This window comes from Chamaea fasciata, unplaced genomic scaffold (genome assembly GCF_029207755.1).
Source record: "Chamaea fasciata isolate MVZ Bird 193981 ecotype frontalis unplaced genomic scaffold, bChaFas1.0.hap1 SCAF_3, whole genome shotgun sequence".
Classification (NCBI taxonomy): Eukaryota; Metazoa; Chordata; class Aves; order Passeriformes; family Sylviidae; genus Chamaea; species Chamaea fasciata.
In genome coordinates, this window is record NW_027094088.1 from 11,271,055 (window position 1) to 11,291,902 (window position 20,848).

General features: G+C 48.9%; 1 protein-coding gene across 4 annotated transcripts in view; it reads right to left on the minus strand.

Moving 5' to 3' along the window:
- Nucleotides 1-441: 441 nt before the first annotated feature.
- KIZ (kizuna centrosomal protein) overlaps nt 442-20,848 on the minus strand; it is a 28,298-nt gene continuing 7,891 nt past the window's right edge. For all 4 annotated transcript variants that reach the window (XM_066178002.1, XM_066178001.1, XM_066178003.1 and 1 more), the window contains 9 exons: nt 19,408-19,735; nt 18,465-18,681; nt 15,012-15,146; nt 14,362-14,526; nt 13,080-13,215; nt 12,210-12,354; nt 8,412-8,511; nt 2,263-2,306; nt 442-683 (listed from right to left, as the gene is read on the minus strand). In XM_066178002.1, coding sequence (XP_066034099.1) covers nt 580-683; nt 2,263-2,306; nt 8,412-8,511; nt 12,210-12,354; nt 13,080-13,215; nt 14,362-14,526; nt 15,012-15,146; nt 18,465-18,681; nt 19,408-19,735 — 1,374 coding nt within the window. In that variant the 3' untranslated portion in view covers nt 442-579. The remainder of the gene's footprint in view (nt 684-2,262; nt 2,307-8,411; nt 8,512-12,209; nt 12,355-13,079; nt 13,216-14,361; nt 14,527-15,011; nt 15,147-18,464; nt 18,682-19,407; nt 19,736-20,848) is intronic.

Below are 20,848 nucleotides of genomic sequence, written 5' to 3' on the forward strand. Positions count from 1 at the left end.
ATGTTTAATGAATTTAATTTTAGATAAAAGGAATTAAAAGAAGGAAATTAAAAATGCATGAAGCTCCTGGAGTCATCCAATTACTGTGATGTCCACACAGCAACACCAGCACAAATTTCACAAAGCAGGGAAAAGCAGGAAAGCACTAGGGCTTGCCACATGTAAATGCCTCTCTGTTCCAAAATGTGCTGAATTACAAGTGGATATTTTATGCATTTCTTTTTCTTGATCTGTTGCAGAAGAAGATAAAGATCAAACATGCTAGTCCACCCCAGCAGCGCCTGTCTGCATACCCATAATGCTTGTCTGCTTCCCAAACCCCGTCTAGCGCTGGAGTCCCAATATTGGGATGCCACAAGCCTCAGGAGGGGTCTGTCACAGAGCAGATTCCTGTCAGAGCAGGAAAACACTGCCAGTCAGAGAGAGCACATAGACAATGTATAGGACCCATTATGTTTATTTAGTATTTAAATTTTCCTTGCCAATAAAGTGACAAGCAGCACTTCAGCCTGTGGCACACTCATTGTGTAAAAGAAAATACAGTTTGTTTCTTCCTTCCCAAAAACCAGTGAGAGAATCTCAGTCATAGACATCGTCGAAGTCATCTGAATCTGCACTGTGGGTCTGTGGGCGCAAAGCAGCCTCAAGCTCGGAGCTGCTATCATCAGATTCGCCCCAGAACGCTGTGGGTGAGGAGACAGAAAGGAGAAGTGTAAAACCTTTTCTGTGGCCATGCCATTTGTCACAGCGATAAGCATGGGACAGCTCTCCCGAAGCTGACTTAGGGCTGGGAATTGGGAGCCCCAGCCTCAGGTGTGCGTGTCCAGTGTGGTGTCTGGCAGTGGAGTGGCTGTGCTGGACAGTGGCCTCATTCAGCACTCCCACTCCATTGTGCCGCAAGGTAGCCAGGCAGAACATTTCCACTCCAAGCAATTTACTTGACCAGATGCTGCCTGAATTGCAGCTTTGTCTATTCTCTTCCCGTTTCTCCTCACTACTTGACCTTGTGGTGAAGTCACCAGCGGGCCATGACATCACAGAGTTGGCACAAAAATGGCAATGACGTCACAAGTGAAAAATCACCACTTTGAGACCAGATTGGATCCAGGCAGGCCTCATCTCAGTAGAGCACATGGCTTAAACCTTAGGCTCTGGGAATCAGCAAACCCTTTCATTGACAGAAGCAGAATCCCACGGCAGTTCAGATTGCCTGAGAGATTTCTTGAGATGTGAATTCTTTTGACGAATGGATAGGACAGAGCAGGAAGCGTGGTACATGAAGTCAGGGCCACAGTGGCTGACAGAGCCATGCTGTCTTGTTCCCACCAAATCCAGAGGCTTCTGGCTGTCCAAAGGCAGCCAGGATGAGGCCCAGGGCTCAGCCAGGGACAGCGGTAGGAGGAAGGCTGTCGCGCTCACAAAGACACTGTGGCTCGTGTTTGAGGCACTTTGGTGCCTCTGACGGCACCAGCTCCATGAACACCTTATCTACAAATGCAGCAGCTGCATCTTTCATCCTCCATCCCCGGCCCCCTGGGCAGCATGGCTGCACTCCACTGGGAACATGAAAGAGCCCTGTGCTTTCTCCCATGCTGAATGGCTCTGAGACAGGAAAGGGTCCGGGGATGCCAGAGCCTTTCAAGTACCACCAAAGAAGCCATCTTTGATGGCATCCATACCTCAGTTCAATGCCACACCTCTAAAACTGGACCATTCCGGACTGCCAGCACCCAGAGCAGGGCTTCAGGTGGAGAGATCCTGGCTCCCAGCACTGACTCACTGGCAGAAGGCTCCATCAGACATGGCTGCAGGCCCCAGCGGGCCTTGCAGGAGGTAAAGGGGGAACTGGAATGCGTGGGCAGCGAAAACACACAGGGCCCAGACACCAATTCAGAACAAAACCAGACTGACCACAGACAAAACCATCCAGCTGCACCCACCCACGTCTCAGGTCACAGGGATGACCAAGGAACCCACAGGTTTCTCCTTCTCCAGGTTCCCTGCACCTGCCGTTCACTGGTGTTGGATTAAATCCTGCAAAGATCCCAATCTGTTCCACACCACCCGCCCCACAAACACCTCCTCTCTGCCCAGGATCTGTCATCCTCAGCTCCCTGCTGGCTCCCACAGAAGACAGGGAAATTCCACGTTTTCCCTTCTCTGTGCTTTGTAAAGGTCATAATGTTGTTCTGGGAGGGCTTCTATGGTATAAATTTAACAAGAAAAACACTAACTTGCAGTAGCATAACATTTGTCTCTTACCTTTGGATTTTATGGCAGTTACTGTTTCCTTCCGCAATTCAGTCCTGTAAAACATTTCAATTAATCAGTGCAATGTCTCCAATTTAAAAAACATAAGTGAATTTTTAAAAAAATACTGTGAAATGGTTTAAAAAAACAACAGTCCAGTAACTTCTGTAACTATTTTTTTTTCAAAGAACTGTTTAATCATGGACTTCTTCACCTAAAAATTGGAGGAATTCATGTGCAGGAGGGACACTGGTCCAGCTGTTGTTGGAGTCATTCCCTGGTAACAGCACTGATTTACACCAGCACTGAGTTAAGGTACAGAGGAGCAGGGCCTGCCGACTTTCAGAGCATGCAAAGTATGGAAAGACAAAATCCAAACAAAAACAAATCTCCCCCAGTGCTGCTCCCTGCACTTCCTCCCTGCGGGCTCCTCCAGGTCCAGGTGCTGTCCCCCAGCCCCATGGCAATGTGTAGTCTCAGCTGCCTTTGATCTACCTTGATGTGTGTGCAGCCTGCGCCTGCTCTGCTAAATGGCTGCTCTTGTGTCTGGAGCATCACAGGCCCTTTTGAATCTCTCAAACAAGCTGGAATCATTTTGATCTTTTGTGTGCAGCGCGTGCATTGTGTTGGGGCTGGGGAATAATCGCACAGGGGGGAGAATTAACTGTTACAGCAGCAGTCCTGCAAGAAGCTCCAAAAATAAAGCTTCAGCTGATTTTAATAAGGAAGATCAAATAGGAGATATTTGGGACATCACTGGGTCAACCAGTGAAATATAAGCCAATGTCAAGGTGCAATTTGAAGTGGTCACAACAGGACTCTCTGAAATGTCTGTGATTTGCTGCATTTCATTTAAAAAGGTGGCATCCAATACAGAGGTGCCTAAAGTGGGGAGTTGCAAATATTCCACTATTGTGGAGGCATTTGTGAAGGAGACAAAAAAAGCAGGGATGATTCGTTGCTTGCATTACCCTCAGTATTGAGTCAGAATTTGGGATTGCAGATGGAAAGCCACATTTAAAGTTTCACACATTACAGCTACCAGTGGTGCAGCCACTCTTCCTTTTAGCCCAGAGAAAGCTCCCACTGTTTAAATCCTGTTTCCTCTCCAAAGGCTCCTGCTTTTTGGACAGAAATTCCCAGAATATTAAACACAGCCCAAGTTCCACCAAGGTGCCAAACCAAGGCAGAAGTGCTAGTACCAAGTGGCAGCTCTAGCAGAGTACTAACAGTACTAACAGTACTAACAGTAACTCATTATGACCTTATTCAGTAAAAAACTTTAAACTGTTTGGCTTCAAAGGTTTTTCCAACATTCCTTTAGTGCGCCATCCCACTGCCTTTCCCCTTTATTCCAAGCAAAACTCCACACTGCCTCATACTCTCGCTTCTCCTTCAAAGGCCTTCATTCGACAGGATACCCAGAGAGGATTTAAAGCTGGAGCCTCTGGGCTGATCCTGCTGAACACCTCGAGCTCCTGCTCCCTTTGGTCAGATCTCCTGGTCCTCAGCACTTCCCAGGAGGTGCTCCACACATCCCAGGCTCAGTTCATAAAATGTAGTCAAGAGGCTGTTTTCCTCAGGGTGTGGAACAGGAAACCACTTGTTGCTGAGCTGCAGCTGGCAAGGCTACTTCTGTGGATGCTGGCACAGGAACCATTTCAAGTAGCTGAGGAGGAGATTGGGGGCAGCAGCCACTGCTTCCCCTTGACCACATCCCGACCTGCTGCTGGGAGGGGAGCATGGGGTTCCTGGGATTTTCAGTTAGCTTCTCACAAAAGCCATTTGACAACTGAGTTTGTCAGTTCTGTTCTACTTCTCTCTGTGGTTCAACCCCACAACAAACACCAGCAAGTCAGTGCTTTGGGTCCAGTGCTGAGGGTCACCAGAGAGGACTGCCCATGTCGCCAGGGCTTGGTTCTCCAGATCCAGCTGAAGGATCCATGGAGAAAGGACCACAATGGCTCTAGGAACATCTGGAGACCTTCCCACTGCCCACCCCAGCTTCCCATGAAGAGAAAGATCAGAGCTGGCAGGAGAGCAAGGGAGAAAGATGTTTGTGTTCTACCGAACACCATCTGTTCCCTGAGGTTCATCTTCCTGGGGCTAACCCACCAGGTGTGGATTTGAGTTCACTTCCCAAAGAGCCCAGCCATCCCAGAGAAGGGAGATGGGGACAGGGTGGCAGCAAAGGCTCAGCAGGAGAGCTGTCAGCACAGGGAAATGCCGGGCAGATATGGAAAACAGAGCGAGGACATCAGAAAGGCCAGAGGGGGAACAGCAGCTCCCAGTGACCAAGCCTGGGTAATGCTGCAGGGGTGAGGTGTGCAAAGCTGGGGAGAAGCAGTGGCACCTCCACATCACACAGCAGCTGCCCTCGGCAGCCCTGGCCGTGGCAGCACTCACCCAGCAGCCGCAGCACACAATGGGCACAGACCTCCGCTGAGACATTTTCGGGCTATAAATGGAGCCAGGCTAGTTCCAGCACCTCCACTAATCCCCTGTCATGACCCTCCGATATCCATGGACACATTTGCTTCTTCCCTAAAATAATTCCAGACTGAACCCAGGCTCTGACAAAACAAAAACCCAAACCAGTTTCACTTCAAAGAGCCTTTTAATCTCTCAACTCCTCTGATGAAACAGGATTTTTGTATTGAATATGCTGCAACAGTAAGGAATGAAAAAGCTCCAAGAAAATATTTTTTCCTCTGTAAAGAAAATTATTATTAAGAGGAAAATGCCAGGACAACAAGAGCCAAGTTAATCAAGGGGGCTTGCTGGGAAACAGCAGAAAACATTTACTGTGGCCTGAGGGTCTTCTTGCTAAAGCACCTGTTGAACTTCTACATTTTAGTGTCAAGCAAAAAAGATACCCAAAAAATGTGGGAAATCGTAAACGCCAAGGGATTTTCCCACCCTGGAAAACCAAGTATCTACAGTACATATTCTGCACAGTGTCACATAGGCAGTATAAACTAAAAAGCCCATTCATCATGCCAAAGCTGGAATAATAACACTGAATTTCAGTAAATACACTGTGAGTAGGATGACCCTTATTTTAGGACACAAAGATTTCTATCGAGCTGTGTCTAAGACCACTCTCTGTTTGGATTCACCACGCTGAAGAAAAAAAACCTCACTGACACAAAGATGCATCACAGCACTGTGAGGAAGCTGTGCAGGAGAGCAGGGGCAGTGCCAAAAAATCCACTGTTCCCTCTGTGCTTGGCTGGCAGATGTTGGTGCCTCTCCCCACAAACCTGGCTGGGCGCTGCCACCCGAACAGCTCTGCTTCTGCAGCAGCTGGGGGTGCAGGCAAAGGAATCAAAGCTCACACAAACAGCTGGAACGACAGAGAATCCTGCTGGAATTTTCAGTCAGCTTCTTACAGAAGCCATTTTATGTCTGGGAGTACATCATGGGGATAAAACCATCGGATCCTGCCTGGTTTCTGGGTGCACCTCCCAGGAGACCAGACTGATGAGATGGCACTTTTCCGGGATTTCCAAGGAAAATGCATTTGTACACATCCTGAGCACTGCCAGCCCCAAAGCTCTGGGATTTCTCCTCAGAGCATAGCAGAGTTTTTGTTGTCGGGACTGGTTCGGGAACGGAGAGTGGGGGATGCACAGATCCCGAGTGCCCCCCGATGGCCAAAGCCAACAGGCCCTGGAACGATTAAGAGATGAATTCGACTCTGCCAACTTCTATTTGCATGTCACTACAGCTGTGTTGGGCAACAGGACTGAAAACCAGGCTTCAGAGACCCCCCCCCGAGAGTCTTTCCAGCAGATTAATTAAAGTTTGAAATACTTTACACCGTGTTGGTATCCTGACAAATCCAAAGCAGGCGTTGGTTCTCAGCTGATAACGCACCTTTAATCTCCAGATTATTTGGAAACAAGACAGCGCAAACAAGTCAAAGAAAAATAAAACGCCTGCATCCAAAATGGGGAATTCCCAGAAAGCGAGTGACCTCCACTGGCTGCATCCATCGCTACAGGCCCCCGGAATGCCACACACATCGCTGCCCACCCGCCCGCGCTTGCTGGCAGCCTCAGCCCTGACTTCTGATACCTTCTCCCCACAGGACCATGTAATTTAATGCCCTCTCGCCTGCTGCAGCACCCTGACATCCCACCCAAAGGTGGATCTCCATGCATTGAAATATTCCCCTGGGAAAGTAAAGGAGCCAGGGAAAAGTGGTTTCCTTGCTGGAGGTAGAGCAGGCGGCATTTCTGGGAGAAGAGGAAGCTCTGGCATGCACTGTTGAACAAAAGGGAACAAGTGGTCTTTACTCAGAGAGCAGCTTCCTATTAAGACTCACTCCGTCGTACATTATGCCTTTCATCCCCACTCAACCACAAAATGATTTTGCTGTAGGAAATACAATGGCAGAAAAAGATTTACATTGAAAGAATCTTTAATAATAAACTGTTGCAGATCTGCCTACTTCCCCATGATTTATAATACAATAAACATCGGATTCTATTAAGTCTCATGCACTGAAGACACGCACTGAAAACCCAAGTATGAAAGCCCTCAATTCTTCCCTTCTCCAGGCCCATAATAGTGAAACGAGCATGGATAAATGTGCTAAGAGTATCTCTTTGCATCTTTTATAGCTTGTGTGTATCAATCTGTAAAGCTTATTAAGAAAGTCATTGCTATGCAAAGCAGCACCCAATCTCTTTCTCTCGCTTTTCAACAGTGCGCAGTGTTTAGCCAATAGGGCCAGGCCCCGGCCCCTCATTCTGCATTCATAACATGCAACATTTGCACAATGTGTATCTCAAAGGCTGCTGAATAGAAAGCCTTAATACTCATGTAAACAACTGCAAACCAATTACTTAATGAATCAGGCCCACACATAATGAGGTGCCAGACAAAGAGCTATAAATGCATTTTTGCGCCCGAGCCTCCGCTTTAAAGTAAAATCCCTCAGCTGTAGTTTGGGCTTAACTGGCACATGATAATTATTGTCTGGGGGACATCAGAGGAGCCACGGTTTTTATTCCGGTCTGGCGGGGTCTGCGCCGAGGTCACTCATCAGCTCAGTGACAAAACGCAGCAAAGGAGAATTTATAAAGTGCCATGGCTGAGCTCGCAGGGATGTTTATTCTCAAGTAGTGGGTTTGAGACCACTTGTGAAAGCAATAAAGCCTGAGGAGTAGCTGCTGGGAGCAGAGCTGCAGTGCCTCAGAACCATGGCACGGCATGGCACAGCCTGGCCGCAAACAGCTCTGCCTCTTCCTCCTTTCTGTGCCAGCCAGTGCCCAGGGCTGCTCCCAAACCCTTCCGTGGCTTTGAGCCATTTTCAAAAACTAACTCTTACACTGACTTACAGATTTATTACCATGGTTTTTTAAAGCAGCATCATCACATATCCCTGCACAAAGTGTGCTGGTGCTGAGCACTGAGAGGCCTGGAATTATAGACCAGGGAATTATTTGAAATCCAATAGAAATCAAAATTGGAGAAAAAGAAGAAAAAGGCTAAAAAGAAGTACAGGATCTAACCAAGGCAGAAGCGGCTGCAGGCACGATTGGCCAGCAGTGCAGCAGCAATGGGGTTTAGCTTGGAGAGGTTTTCTTTTAAATAAAAGATAGTTACTTTTATTCAGCCACAGTGATCCCGTAAGTTCTCAAGACCCTATCCTGCCCTTCCTGCTGTCCCAGGCTTCAGGGAAGGGCTAAAATGTAACATTTCAAAAACTCATCTACAGGAACACCCTTGCATTGCATAGCACAAGGCAGGATAATGTGGCTTATCATTCTCAAAGTTCCAGAAAAATAGGAAAAGAGAAAACAATTGAACCTAAGATGGCAAGAATTAATCCCACCAAAAGCAGGAACGCCAGTTATTGATGCTGGGTTACAGCTCGTATTTAATGTGCTTGAACTATAGAAATTCTATGATTTTTAATAGCAGTTGCAGAATCAGAATTGGCCTCACCCACAGCAGCCTAAAAATTCATGGAGTAGGAGGATTAAAAGAAAGGAGGAGCTCATACCCTGAGGTATTCCAAACCTGCAGTGTTTGATTACAGAAACAGTAACCTTAACCCTGGTCCAATACAAAAACAAATCAGAGGAGCTTCAGTCCTTTTCTGCTGGGGTTTCTCCCTCATAGAATCATTTGCAGTGTTAAAGCCTTACCCAGAGAAGGGAGGAACGCTTCCATCCGACAAGGAGCTGCTTTCCAAATGCGTTCTCAGGCTGTCACTTCCTTTTGGACTGTTGTGGCCACAATCAGCACCTGTGCAGGAAAAACAGGGACTATGAACTTTCCAAGTTCCCATTTACATTGATTAAAAAGGTTATTTTTTTTCTCCTTCCCCTTAAATGTAGAATATTTTGGAATGTTACAGTTCTGCCAATATTATTTGATACCTCTGTGTTTTCAACCATTCTCTTGAATTAGACAAAAATTAATAAATTCTATAAAAATCAAGTTAAACATGTATCTTGAGATTTTTATGACTTAAACAGCCAAACACCCAACTATTTCAGAACCTTTTATCCTCACTTTCCTTTCTTCCCTTTCCCCCTGCTCTGTGGATCTCATTTCCATTCTGTAAAGATTGATTTAAAAAAAAAAAACAAGAGGCAAATGGATTCATTTACTGGAGTCAGACAATTGCTCATCTTTTTCTTCGTTTCCAAAGCACACGATGCTCAAGCACAAATACCACTTTAAAAGGCTGCTTTGCATATATATTTTATATATATATATGTTTTTATCTGCAGCACTGAAACTATAACTAAGCCCTGCTTGTGACCAATGTCCCAACCCAAGACAATTCAGTACTTCTGACCACACTGGATTCTCCACTTCCTAACTGGCTCTGCACATTGCCAGTCCCTTCTGCACTTGGATTGCAGTGGCAAAAATCCTGCTCAGTTTCAGGCACTTCCACCAAAGAGGTGCCAGAGCCTGCCCAGGAGGACAGAGAAATCAAGAATGAGAGGGGAAAAAAGATAAAGGGGGTAAAAAAACCAGAATTACACCCCCTTTCCCATGATGTGTCACACTTCATGGCATTGGCCTCGCCCAAAACCAGCACTCAGGCTGCTGCTGCCTCTGCTTAAAGATGGACGAAGAATTTCCACCCAGAATTCACAACTCCAGAAAGACTCCAAGGTCTTTGAGGAACTTAAGTGTCCAACATGAGCTGTTGGATGGCATCATCCAGACTGACTTAAGTGCAGTTTCCAACCTGGCACTGGCCCGAGGAACTTGCTCCATCCCAAACATATCAAACAATATCAAACAGAGCAAAAGATTGACTGAGACTTATTAAATGCCTTGATTGGTGCACTCCAAGCAGCACCTCGGAATCCCCAAAGGAGGACCTCACATGTGGGTGTGGGAAAAGTGGTGGCAAGATTGTTGGCATATTAAAGGTGGCCTGAAAAGTGAGGCAGAATCCAGCTTGTGCTCCTTTATGTTCCCATATAATACATAAAGAAGGGCTAATTTTTTTCCTTGTAATAGCACTTCTCCTCATTATTCCTACAGAAGATTTTAGACCTGGAGAGCAGCTGGAAGTGACATTCCAGCTGTTGTAAAGCTGAGCCCAATGAGTGGAGCAGTTACACCATTTTTTATCCAAATCCTCTACAGCTTTATAAGACACGTGCTCAAATCAAAGACAAGTGAAGGGGAGAGAGAGAATCTGGTTTTGTTAAAGATTTAACAAACTTGCCCGTTCAATAAAATCAGCAATTTCCTACTCATAAATGAGACCCTTAAACAGTCATCCAGCAAAATGAGAAATAATGGGGTTTATCCTTTTTAATCTCGCATTATTTGCCTACCTCAGGAACAGCCGAAGAGCTGAACGATTTCTTTTACGCATCTTTCCTGATAAAAAACAAAGCATCCACAGAGGAGCTGAGAACAAGCCCCACTCTCCACTGTATCCTCACATAACCTGGTAGCGAAGCAGATTGCTGTTATCAGCCAGCTCCTCTCTGGGTGAGCTGTGCACCAGGTACGATCCCTTTAAAGCCCATTATCCACAGGCAGCCTCCCACAAGCTCTGGACAGGGCATTAAAGAACCAACACAAATACTCCTGGAATATTCAAGTAAATAAATATTTTGGTTCTCTTTTTATGTAACAAAAGTAAAAGAAAATTGAACCAAAACTCCAGTTTGGTTCATTCCCGAAGTGCCATCCTAAAGACTGCCTGGAAGTGCATCCACACAGCTCTCACAGTGAAGTCCATCAAACCCCAAAGCCCCAAAAGGCTTCTGGTGTTTCAAACCAGAAGATCACAGGCTGAAGATGAATCATGTCTGAAAGGAGCAGCTTGGCTTTCAAGTGAGGTGTGAGAAGCCTCATTCCTGGAGACAGAGGAACAGCAGAGACAGCTCCTTCATAAGGGATGGGCTGGAACTGGAATTACTAGGTTTGGCTGAGGAGCTTCTTGGCATTTTTTCACACAGAAAACATTAGCACTTGCATGTCTGCTCCGCAAGAGAGCCAGGAGAGGTCGGGAAGTCTCAGTGATGGCACTGGCTGGAGGGAGCCACTGTTATCAGGCAGCTTCGGTACAGGAGGCAGAGAGGAGGCTCCTAGCTGCCCCACGCTTATTCTAATGATCCCCAGTCAATTACTCACGGAAAGAATCAAACCAGCAGCCTCTGGAGTTGGCCATATAATTACTGGATCTTCCCCACGGAGACTGACCCCCGTAACACCAACAGCAGGCCCTGAAGGGCTCACAGAGAGGATATTCACACGGTGCAAACATGGAACATGATTACAAGGAATTAAAGATGCGCCGTGCTCCCCACCTTTGTTTCTGCCAATGTGGACTCTGTGATGTGACATTTAATCTGCGCTCAGGGCGAGCGACTGGGTTTGCTCATAACCCAGTCGAATGCTGGGCCCAAGGTTAATATGCAGCCACCCCTTCCACCTGTAATGGGAATCTTTCCCACCACACTTTCTTGCCCGCTCTCATCTTCACTCCAGCCTGTGACTTCTGGATGTGAACACACTGTAATGAAACCATTTCAAAGCAGCAGCCATCAGACCGGTTTGTTTGCTTTTAAGCCCTACTCCCTTTAATTTCCCACTTTTGTTATCTCTTGTTTATTGATCTAAACTATCCATTACCGCTTTTAAAAGCAGCGCCCACTGGGAACTTGCCACCCTGGCTCTCTGTAGCTTTCTCACAGAAGGACAAGCCAACCAAATGTCCTGAGGAATTGAAGACCCAATGGATTTGGGAAACAAACAACCGGCAGCAATGTCCAGCAGTGGTGGCATGTGCCAGACCCACTGCAGGAAATTAGCTTAAATCAAAGTCTGGTCACCTTTGCACATAAGAATGGTGTGGATTTTGGAGCCTGGGGCAGCCTGTTTGCATTTGCTGCAAATGCAAATACAAAGGCAAAGAGCACAGCAGCCTAACTGTCTGCTGCTGCCAGACTCCAATGGAAGGGGTGCTCCAGGAGCAGAGCAAGTGAGCTGCCATCACTGGAATAGTGTATTCCCTCCCTGTGTAAAAGAATTAGCTGGGCTCTCCCCGATACTGGCACATCCCAAGCTGGGAAATGGCCCCGCACATGAACCCTTTCATTTTGGCAATTCCTCCTGTGGTCTGGCTTTGACACAAGAGGCAGCAAATATATCTCCCAGTTCCTAAATGGGAGATGCTTTGTAAATGTGCACACAGAACTCACTGATCCATTTTACAGCGGCCACAGGGCTTGGCCTTTCCTTTTCTGCAGAAAAACCCACCACCACAGGCATCACTTGGTTTGGGAAGTTGCCAGAACCACAAGTGATACCAAGACATTTAGAAAAATCCCCCAAATCCATTACAAATGTCCATTGATCTGCCAGCAGCTACTGCACAGTCCCCTGGGGATTTGGACAGAACTCCCCTATGTCCAGAGCAGGAACCTGGAGTGGCAGCCAGAGCTGGAACACCCCTTTACCTGGTTCTCTCCGTGCCAGTTCCCCCTGCTTTCCTTCCCTGCCATTGGTTGGGATTGATGGCAGGCTGAGAGAGGATTCATCACTCTGGACAGGTGGCTCATCCCCATGCTCTCCTGGAAGGGCCTCTCTCAGCATCGGCACAGCCTAAGCATTCGAAACAAAAACAGCCACAGCTCCATTATCCTTCCTCTCAAGCGTTTTCCACCACACATTCAGGCTAACCTACATTCCCAGGGTAATCTGCTTTCAGGGTGTTTGTGTTAGATGTTCCATTACCTGACTTCTAGGATGTTCTTCTGGGGCTTGTTATGGGACAGAAATATGGACTTGAGACTGTAAAATCTACTCCATGTTCTGCCCTAGCTCTCTCACTGTTTAGTAAAACAATTGTTTACCAGCACAAACAGTAAGAGACTGAGGCACTCACAGCCGATGGAATGCCATTTCTATTAATATTTAAATACTTTGCTATAAACTTTTGAAATAACTTAGAAAAAACATGAGTGAGCCACCATTTATAAAATGCTCTGTGTGTTCAGTACCAAACTAACTCTGCTTAAAAAAAAGTCAAAATACATCATTCGTGATAAAAAGTCACAGAAAAAGACAAAGATAGAAGCCTCATGATGGTTTGCACCAGAGCAAAGGGGTGAGCTTGTTCCAAAGCCTAACTGGTATGAAGGGTTGGGACCTTAAAAAGTCCCTTTTCCTGTGGGATGAAGCACTGGACATATTTCCCTGAGACCCCAGGGCTGGTTAACCACAGACTGCTCATCCTTGCCCTGAAAGCCACACCCTGCCAGGGCACAGCTGCAGCAGTGCAGAGGAGTCTCCAGTCCCCCTGATTTACCCAAGGTGTCAGTGCCCACCTGGCCATCCTGCTCCTCCTCTCCTGAAGCCAGCAGCTGCTCAAACATCTCTGCCACCCCCTCTGGGAGCCGAACCCGGTGCTGCTCCAGGAACAAGCCATGATGGCGCAGGAGAGTCCGCAGCGCATCTGTGTCCCTGAGGAACAAACCAGCACCCTCAGTGGGACATCCCACCCACACATGCTGGGAAAAGCCACCACCCATCTGGTCCTTAATTCCCACTTTTTCTTTTAAAAATGTTCAATGTGGAAAATGTAGGAAGCCACCTTCGAGTTCTGGGCAGGGGTGACCATTATCATCATCATCATCATCACCAGCATCATCATGATGCCTTCCCTGCCCTGAGGCTCAGGATCCAAAGACACAGTCCTGGTCTCAGCACCGTGACCTGCTCACTTCCTGTGGCACAGCCAGGCACTCACTGCCCCAGGCTTGTCTTTCACTCAGAAAAAATAAAAAGGGAAAAGGAAAAAAGCAACCAAGGTGTCTTTTAACGTAGAAAATCTCAATCTGCAATCCTTCTGTTTGCCGAAGCTGTTTGTTTTTCTTGTTGCTCCAGTGAAGTTTCAGAGGAGTGAATTCCAATTAACTCCAGGAGTGTTTGTCCCTAAGAAACCATTCAGGAGACACAAGGAGCTGCTGGTGCCCACAGGCGTATCAGCCTCGCAGGAGAGGCAGGTACTGCAGAGAGACCCTTCTGCAGTGTTCACAAGTGCCCCAATCCTGCCAGCACTTGAGCACTGCGGAGGCTGCGACGGGGAGGGAGGTCTAGACAGAAGCTAAGCAAGACAGAAAGGAAATTGTTTTCATTCCCGGGTTAAAGAGACCTGGGGGGAAAAAAAAGTAATTCTCACTTGTCCTTGTGGCATATGCACGGGGAAAAAAAAGCCCATTTTGAGTAACGGCACTTTGTTGTTTTTAAAGGCTGTGTGCATCTTCTGTCTCATACAGAATAATTTCCTTCTCAGAATTACATTTCCCATCCTTACTTTCAGATCCTGGGAATGACTGGCTGAGAGGTGTCTGGAGTTCCTGCAATTCCCTGCCTGGCAGAGAGTGGGACACACTGTGGATCGGGGGCCCCCTGGGCTGCCCTGTGGAGCAGGACCCACCACTGGGGAATGGGAGGGAAATAAATGAAGTTCTGAATGCTCCCGTTGCGAGCACCACAAGGTGCACGAGGCTCTGACGGCTCCATTTGCCTCGGCGCCGGAAGGGCAGCAGGGATCGGGGAAGAGACAACGATGTTCCTCACCCCTGGTGGGTTCCGTGTCCCCCATACCTGGTGTGCTCCTTGTGCCCTGCTCCACCTGTGGCCTTGACAGTGTTCTCCGGCGGGAGGCTCCTGCTCCGCTCGCCCTGGGACACAGCCTGGAGCCACTGGAGCACCGCAGCTTCTGTCACCTCCAGGTTGCCCTGAGTCAGCCCACTGGCCCCAGCATGAGCACTGCAACACAAAGCAGGGGGGACAAGCCCCATGAGCACAGCCCATCCCAGCCTGGAGACAGGACAGCCAGAGGGACAAACATGCGTGGTGCTCTGTGACACATTTGAGACAGGACAGAGAGGTCACACATAGTGCAGCCTTCCAGGGAGAGGGAAGCTGAGCACACCCCCTCGGTAGAGCTGCCTCCAGTGGCAGGCTGGGGGGCAGGCATGTTTGGGGCCCCTCTTCCTAATTCCCGAGGAATCCTCCCATCATCAAGTGCCTACAAGAGTCTCAGTCTGTGGAGGCTGTGCATCGTTGACGATAAAGTCACCAACAATTCCCAACTCTGTACCTAGGGGCCCAGAGGCTGAAGAGGGACAGCGACGGCTCTCTGCCACTGGTTTTGGCAACACCCGAGTTCTGGGGATTCCCTTTGCTCTCGTGCTCCATTTTTTGTGTTTATCTGGCACAGGCCATTTGTCACCCCGGCTGCACTCACTCACCTGGACAGCTCCACTGTCCCCGAGGGCTGGCGCTGGTACAGCACCTGGTGCCGGAGGCTCGTCCTCACTACCAGGTCCTCCAGGAGCTGCAGCACACGGCAGAGCTCCGAGAGCTCGGCCAGCGTCCCGCCGGGCCTGCGGATGGACAGACAGGGTGGGAGTGACCGACGTGTGACAGGGCTCGTCAGTGCATTCCCATCGCACCCCTTGGGAAAACAAACAGTCTCGTTTGAGCTGTCTAAAGCAAACGACAAAAAACCACGTTCCCGAGCTCTGTAGGAAGGGAAAGGTGGAAAAAAGCACATGAGCAAACAAACCATCCAAAAATCAGCCCGGGCTGAGCCGCTGCATGGAAATTACCCCTGTGCCGAGCAGTTTAATTCCTTCACCTCCACAAGCGAAACAAATCTGGTGACCACCTACAGGTATGGGGAAAACCCTGGGACCTCAGAGGGGTTTTGATGAGGCTGCACCTCTATGATGCAAATGAGGACTTAACCACTGAAACAATGCCACGGGATAATCCCGGGACAGAGGTGTAAATGGCTATTCAGGTCCTCGGCTACCGCTTTGTGGGGTTCCCAGCCCAGGTCTCGGCCAGCAATGAACACCGCAGCTGGGGCAAAAGAGAGTTTTCTTTCTTTCCCCCACACGCAGGAGCTGACATGTTTCCACAGTTAACCCTGGCTTACTCTGCCTCCAGGGAGAAGCTCTGTGCACAAAAACTTTCAGCATTTGCACACTCTCGTGCTGAGCTGTGCCCAAAGCTGTGTTTTCCCTCCAAGTGTTGGGCAACAGTGAACAATTAGTGTCTTTAGTCGAGTTTCCTAGACATTTAATAAGCAAAACAATGCCAGGGAGATCACATAGGCAGTTAAACAGTGCTTTCTCTTTTCCCCCAGCCTTACAAACCCTGTATTCCAGCGGCCGGCTCGTTTCCCATTGTTTTCCTCCCGCTGGGTGGTCTTTCCAGGGTGCCACTCGAGAGGGATACAATAATTAAAAGGCAAGGGGAAGGAAGGGACACCAACATAAAGAAAAACAAAATGTATGACAATCTGCAGCAGGCTACGGATCAGAGGTCAGCAAACAAGAGGTCCTTCTCTTTTACAGGTTGCTTCCTGGAAACAGTCTGATTAAGCTGACAGCTTGAATTATGTGTTACATTTTGTAATGCACAATCCATCTGTGCTAAGTCCTCCTCAATGCAGCTGAAGAAGCACAGGCATAAGCTCTGCCTTTTTCCACCCCCTCAGCTCAGGCCTTAAAATAGTCATCATCCTTCTCCACACTAATTCTCAGAGACTCTCGCTCCCCCCCCCCAGCCTCCCGGGTTTAAGCCCTCAAAGAAAGGGCTGGGTGCTGCAGGGAATGGCAAGAGGACACGGAGCCTTTCCCCTTGGATCAGCAGCTCCACAGGAGGAGACACCAGGAGCCTTCACAAGCCCTCATGGTACCGGGGGGCTGCTGACAGGAAACCCATTCCAGGCTGTTCCCGTGGGGCTGGGTGTGAGGAGGCAGGAGAGTGGCGTCGTTACTGCCCAACAATCATCAGTTCTAATAACTGAGGCAGTGAAGCTGCATCACCCTAATGTGACCTGCAACAAGATACTCAGTCACCTTTCCCCACATCTCCCTTACCTGGCTGCCAACACTTCACTGCAGAGAAAAAACCCAAAGCTCCTTAAAAAACAGAGGCTGGCATCTCTGCAGTAAGACAGGAGAGGCATTTGCTCCAAAGATGAAAACTTGTGGCTTCCTGGCACATAACAAGGACTGGTTTTGCCTCTGGAGTCAGCCATGGTCAACACCATCCCTTGTACTCATTTCAGATAATTCACCGAAAGTGTATGAACAGTGCTTCCTTCTGTGACTTCTGATGCCACAGTGACACTGCTGCAGTGGGAGAGTTCAAGCTACAGATATTTCAACTTAAGGCAACAAATACACAGAATTTGGCAGATTTCAGCACATTTCTTCAGCCAGCACAGGAATTTTGCAAGAGAAAACCGGGGGCTGGAAGGACATCACATGTGAATTCGTGGTGTGACAGAGCTAAGGCAGCTGCATTCCCATACTTTGTGTAATGTATACAATTGAAATTCATGTACTAATCACTTGCAAGCTTTTCCACAAGATTTTTTGCTGATTAATTTTGCAAGTCTCAAGGGTGGACCCTGCATTCCAGGTGCCTTGGAAAGCCCACCTGGCTCTGAGCACAATAAAGAAACAGCTGCTCCTCTGCTCCTGCTGGTGGATCTGCCTTTTCATTTTCAGGTAAAGCAAATTAAAACCTGTATCTCTTCTGCCGCACCAGCAGGCAGTGGTGATCCCACTTCTATGGCCTTGAGAAGCGGAGGCATTCAGCTTGGCACAACAGGAGGAGAGCTCTGCGCCACGCTTCCAGCTGTGGCCCGGGGACAATGCAGGTGCTCAAACCCTGTGTATAATTTCCCCGGGCCTCGAGAGCTGCTCAGCGTCTCATCAGGCGCTGCACAGGAGACCTCGCCGGGGAGGGAACACAAGGTTAAACTGCCGGCGCTCACAGAGATGCTCACAGAGTCGGGCACTCGGTGCTCTCCCCTTGCTCCACTGTGATTAACAGGTGGGATACAAAGGGAGGACTGGGGGAAAGCTATTTACATGTAAATCAGATGATGTTTCCATAGTGAGCAACAGCCCGATGCAAATGGAAAAGGGATAAAGTTACAGAAGTGTCTGCCGGTGGCCCCCAGTTCCTGCTCGGGTGTCAACACCCAACCCAGCACTGCCATCAGCACCACCACAACGTGCCTAGGAACAGATATTAACAGATTTAAACACTGCAAACAACTAAGATGGAAAATCCCAATCAACTGGCAGAAGAGGAGAATTCCTTCTGCAGGAGCACTTGCTCTCCAGGGGTAAAAGTGCTGTTTCCTTTGCACAGTGTCCCACTATAGACCTACCAGCCCTCCCGGGTGACCCTGGGCCAGCCCCGGGACCACCCTGCCATGGGCACTGCCCTGCCAGGACAGGGATGCACTTCCCTGTCTCATGAGGGCGTTGCAGGGCCGAAAATCCTGCCAGGATGGATTTACAGCCGATGCTCTGGCGCTGCACTTGTTGGCCACAAAATTCTGCCACTGTCATATGGCAGTAGAGGACAGGCCCTGTGTCTGCAGTGCATTGTCCTCATCCTCTCTTACTCTATTTCCAAACAAAATGCTCAAACAGTTCAACCCCTGGAAGTTTTACCAAGTAGAGTGACTAGAATAAGATTTGTGTACATTTAAGAACATCATCTGCATTTTAGCAACAAATCCTTCACTTGGCCAGCTCTGACCCCAGTGAGGTGCCCAAAGCCCCTGAATGCCCATCATAGGTACAAGGTACTAAAGAACAGGGGAGAACTTGGCATGAGCTTTGGTGCCCTGACCAGCCCAACTGACCCAGGAAGCAGAGACGTGGTACCTGTGTGGTGCTGAGCAGTCCAAGGAATCCTCCTGGGCCGACGGAGGGCTCGGTGGGGGTAGCAGGAAGCCCTCCAGAGCCTGGGCATCCCTGCCTTGCTCCTGCTGCATGCTGGGAATGCTCAGCCTCATCTCCTCCTCAGCACCAGCAGGGACTGGGAGCTCGGCACTGGTCCCCTCCCTGCGAGCCCACCAGCTGCTCAGGCCAGGCTTTGCCCCTGTAATAACAACAAAAAATAATGAATCTAAGATTAAAAAACTGTTATTATTCTTCTCAAAACATTAGCAGGATCATGGAGTAGATCACAGTGTAGGAACTCAAACCGAGCTCACCCACACTGTTCACCCTGTGTGAGGGATCATCCATCCTTCCATCCATCCATCAATCCATCCATCCATCCCTCTGCTCCTCTTGTCTGTGGGCTTCCCTGCCCTCAGGCCCTGTTCTTCCATGCTCCTCTCACAAGGGGGAGTCCAGGGAGGCTGCAGCCTTTGGGGTTTGGGAACAAACCTGGCACTCCTTAAAAACGACCTTGGAACAGAGACCAGCTACCTGACCATATCAGCTCTAGGGGAATCAATCAGCTATCGTGCACCAGCTCTGAGGGAGAAGGGATTCAGCCTGAACCAGAAGAAAGCCCTCTGCTGAAGCAGGTTCACATTAAATCTCTTCAGATAAGGCTCAGACTATGCCAGGGCCTCTGTGGGCACAGCAGTGAGGAAATCTTCCCTCACAGTGCCCCTGATCAGGATCAGCCCCCAGTGCACCCTTCCCTGTCCCGGTGAGTGGCCTGGGAGGAAATGGAATCAAAAGGATGAAAGAAACAAAGAGAAAAAAGGACTCCACACTCCAAACCCAGTGCCAGAGGTGCAGGAGGAACAACAGCCACGGGCGTGGCTCTGGCTGGGGTGGAGGCAGACAGGGACACATCCCACTGCCATACCTGGAATACTTCCCCGCTGCTCTCCCGGCCTCAGGGGGGCTGCTTTGGCACCAGAAACTGAGGTGAGATGCTCAGAGCCTTCCTCACTGGCAGCCAGGTCCCCATGTCCTGCGGCTCCCTCTTCACTCTCTCCAGCAGCGCTCCCAGCCTCTGTTCCGAGACCCTCAGGGAATGGGGAGCGGAGAGGGGGCTCCTGCTGTGAGCCCAAACCTCCTGTGGCCAAGGCCGCTGATGTGGGGGAGCCCAGCAAGGCTGCTGCTGGCTGGCCCAGTTCTCCTGGCATGGCTGTATTGGTGCCAATTCTCACCTGTCCTCTGGCCTGTGGCACCTGAAACACAGATGGGACATGGCTGAAGGAGACTAACAGGAGACAAACTGTGTGTAGCACATGGAGCTGGGCTCTGAAAAGTGTCACAGAATTCAAGACTTTGCTGTAACATTAATATTACACAACACCAGGCACACATTCCATGCATCCCAGTGTGAAATGAGGGGCCAGGTCTGCATTAAAGCTCCACAAGCCAAAACACCCAGTGGCAGAAGCTGCCTGCACCCTCAGCCTGACCAAAAGAGACCCACACACACCAAGGACTCAAACCCATCTAAATGGTGACTGGATTTTACAAAGAGTCATACCTTTGGGATTAGGATCCCACAAAGGTTTGGAGACCCTGGACCAAAGCACAACATTTAGAGCTGCCCACAAGGCCCAAAGTCCAGAAGGACCATCATGTTCCATGTGTGACTCACTCAGCAGATCCAGCTTCCCTCACATCATGGAACAAGGCAAAACTCAGTTTCACTGTCTCCCTCCTGCTCTTCCCATGGCAGTGACATTGCCTTTCCCACCAGGTGACGATGGACATGGAGCAGACACGTTTTGAATGGCACTGTCCTCCAAGGACTGTTGAATTTGCACAAAATCAGCTCCAGGAGTACAACTCTGCTGCTAAATCCCAATGTTTTAACACTTACCTCTTCTCCTTTGCAAACCTACTCAATCAGGACAATTTAGGAGGACTGGCCGCTGCCACCATGACTGCCGCAGGGTCACGGCCAGTTTATACAAAGCCAAAATGAACCATCATAATGCCACTGTTCACACTGTGCAGGGCTTCCTCTCCAGCCCCAAATCCCAGCAGCACAATTTACAGTCACCTCCACATCTCTCCCCTCTCTTTCACCTCTTCCTCCCACACCAAGTCAGCTGCCAAGCCCAGCTGAAAGGAAACAAAGGCATCTTGTCTGCTCTGTGACCAAGGTTCCTTAAAAAAGCTCAAATTCCATAACAAGGAGCAGAACAAAAAGTAATGAAGTAATTTTAAGTAGTAGTAGTAAAGGTTTGCCATTCAGATTAAGTTCACAGCTTATTCCATCACCACTGCTTTTAGGTTCTTCCTAACTACTTCTTGGGTGTGGTATTTGGTGCTTTCAAATGCCT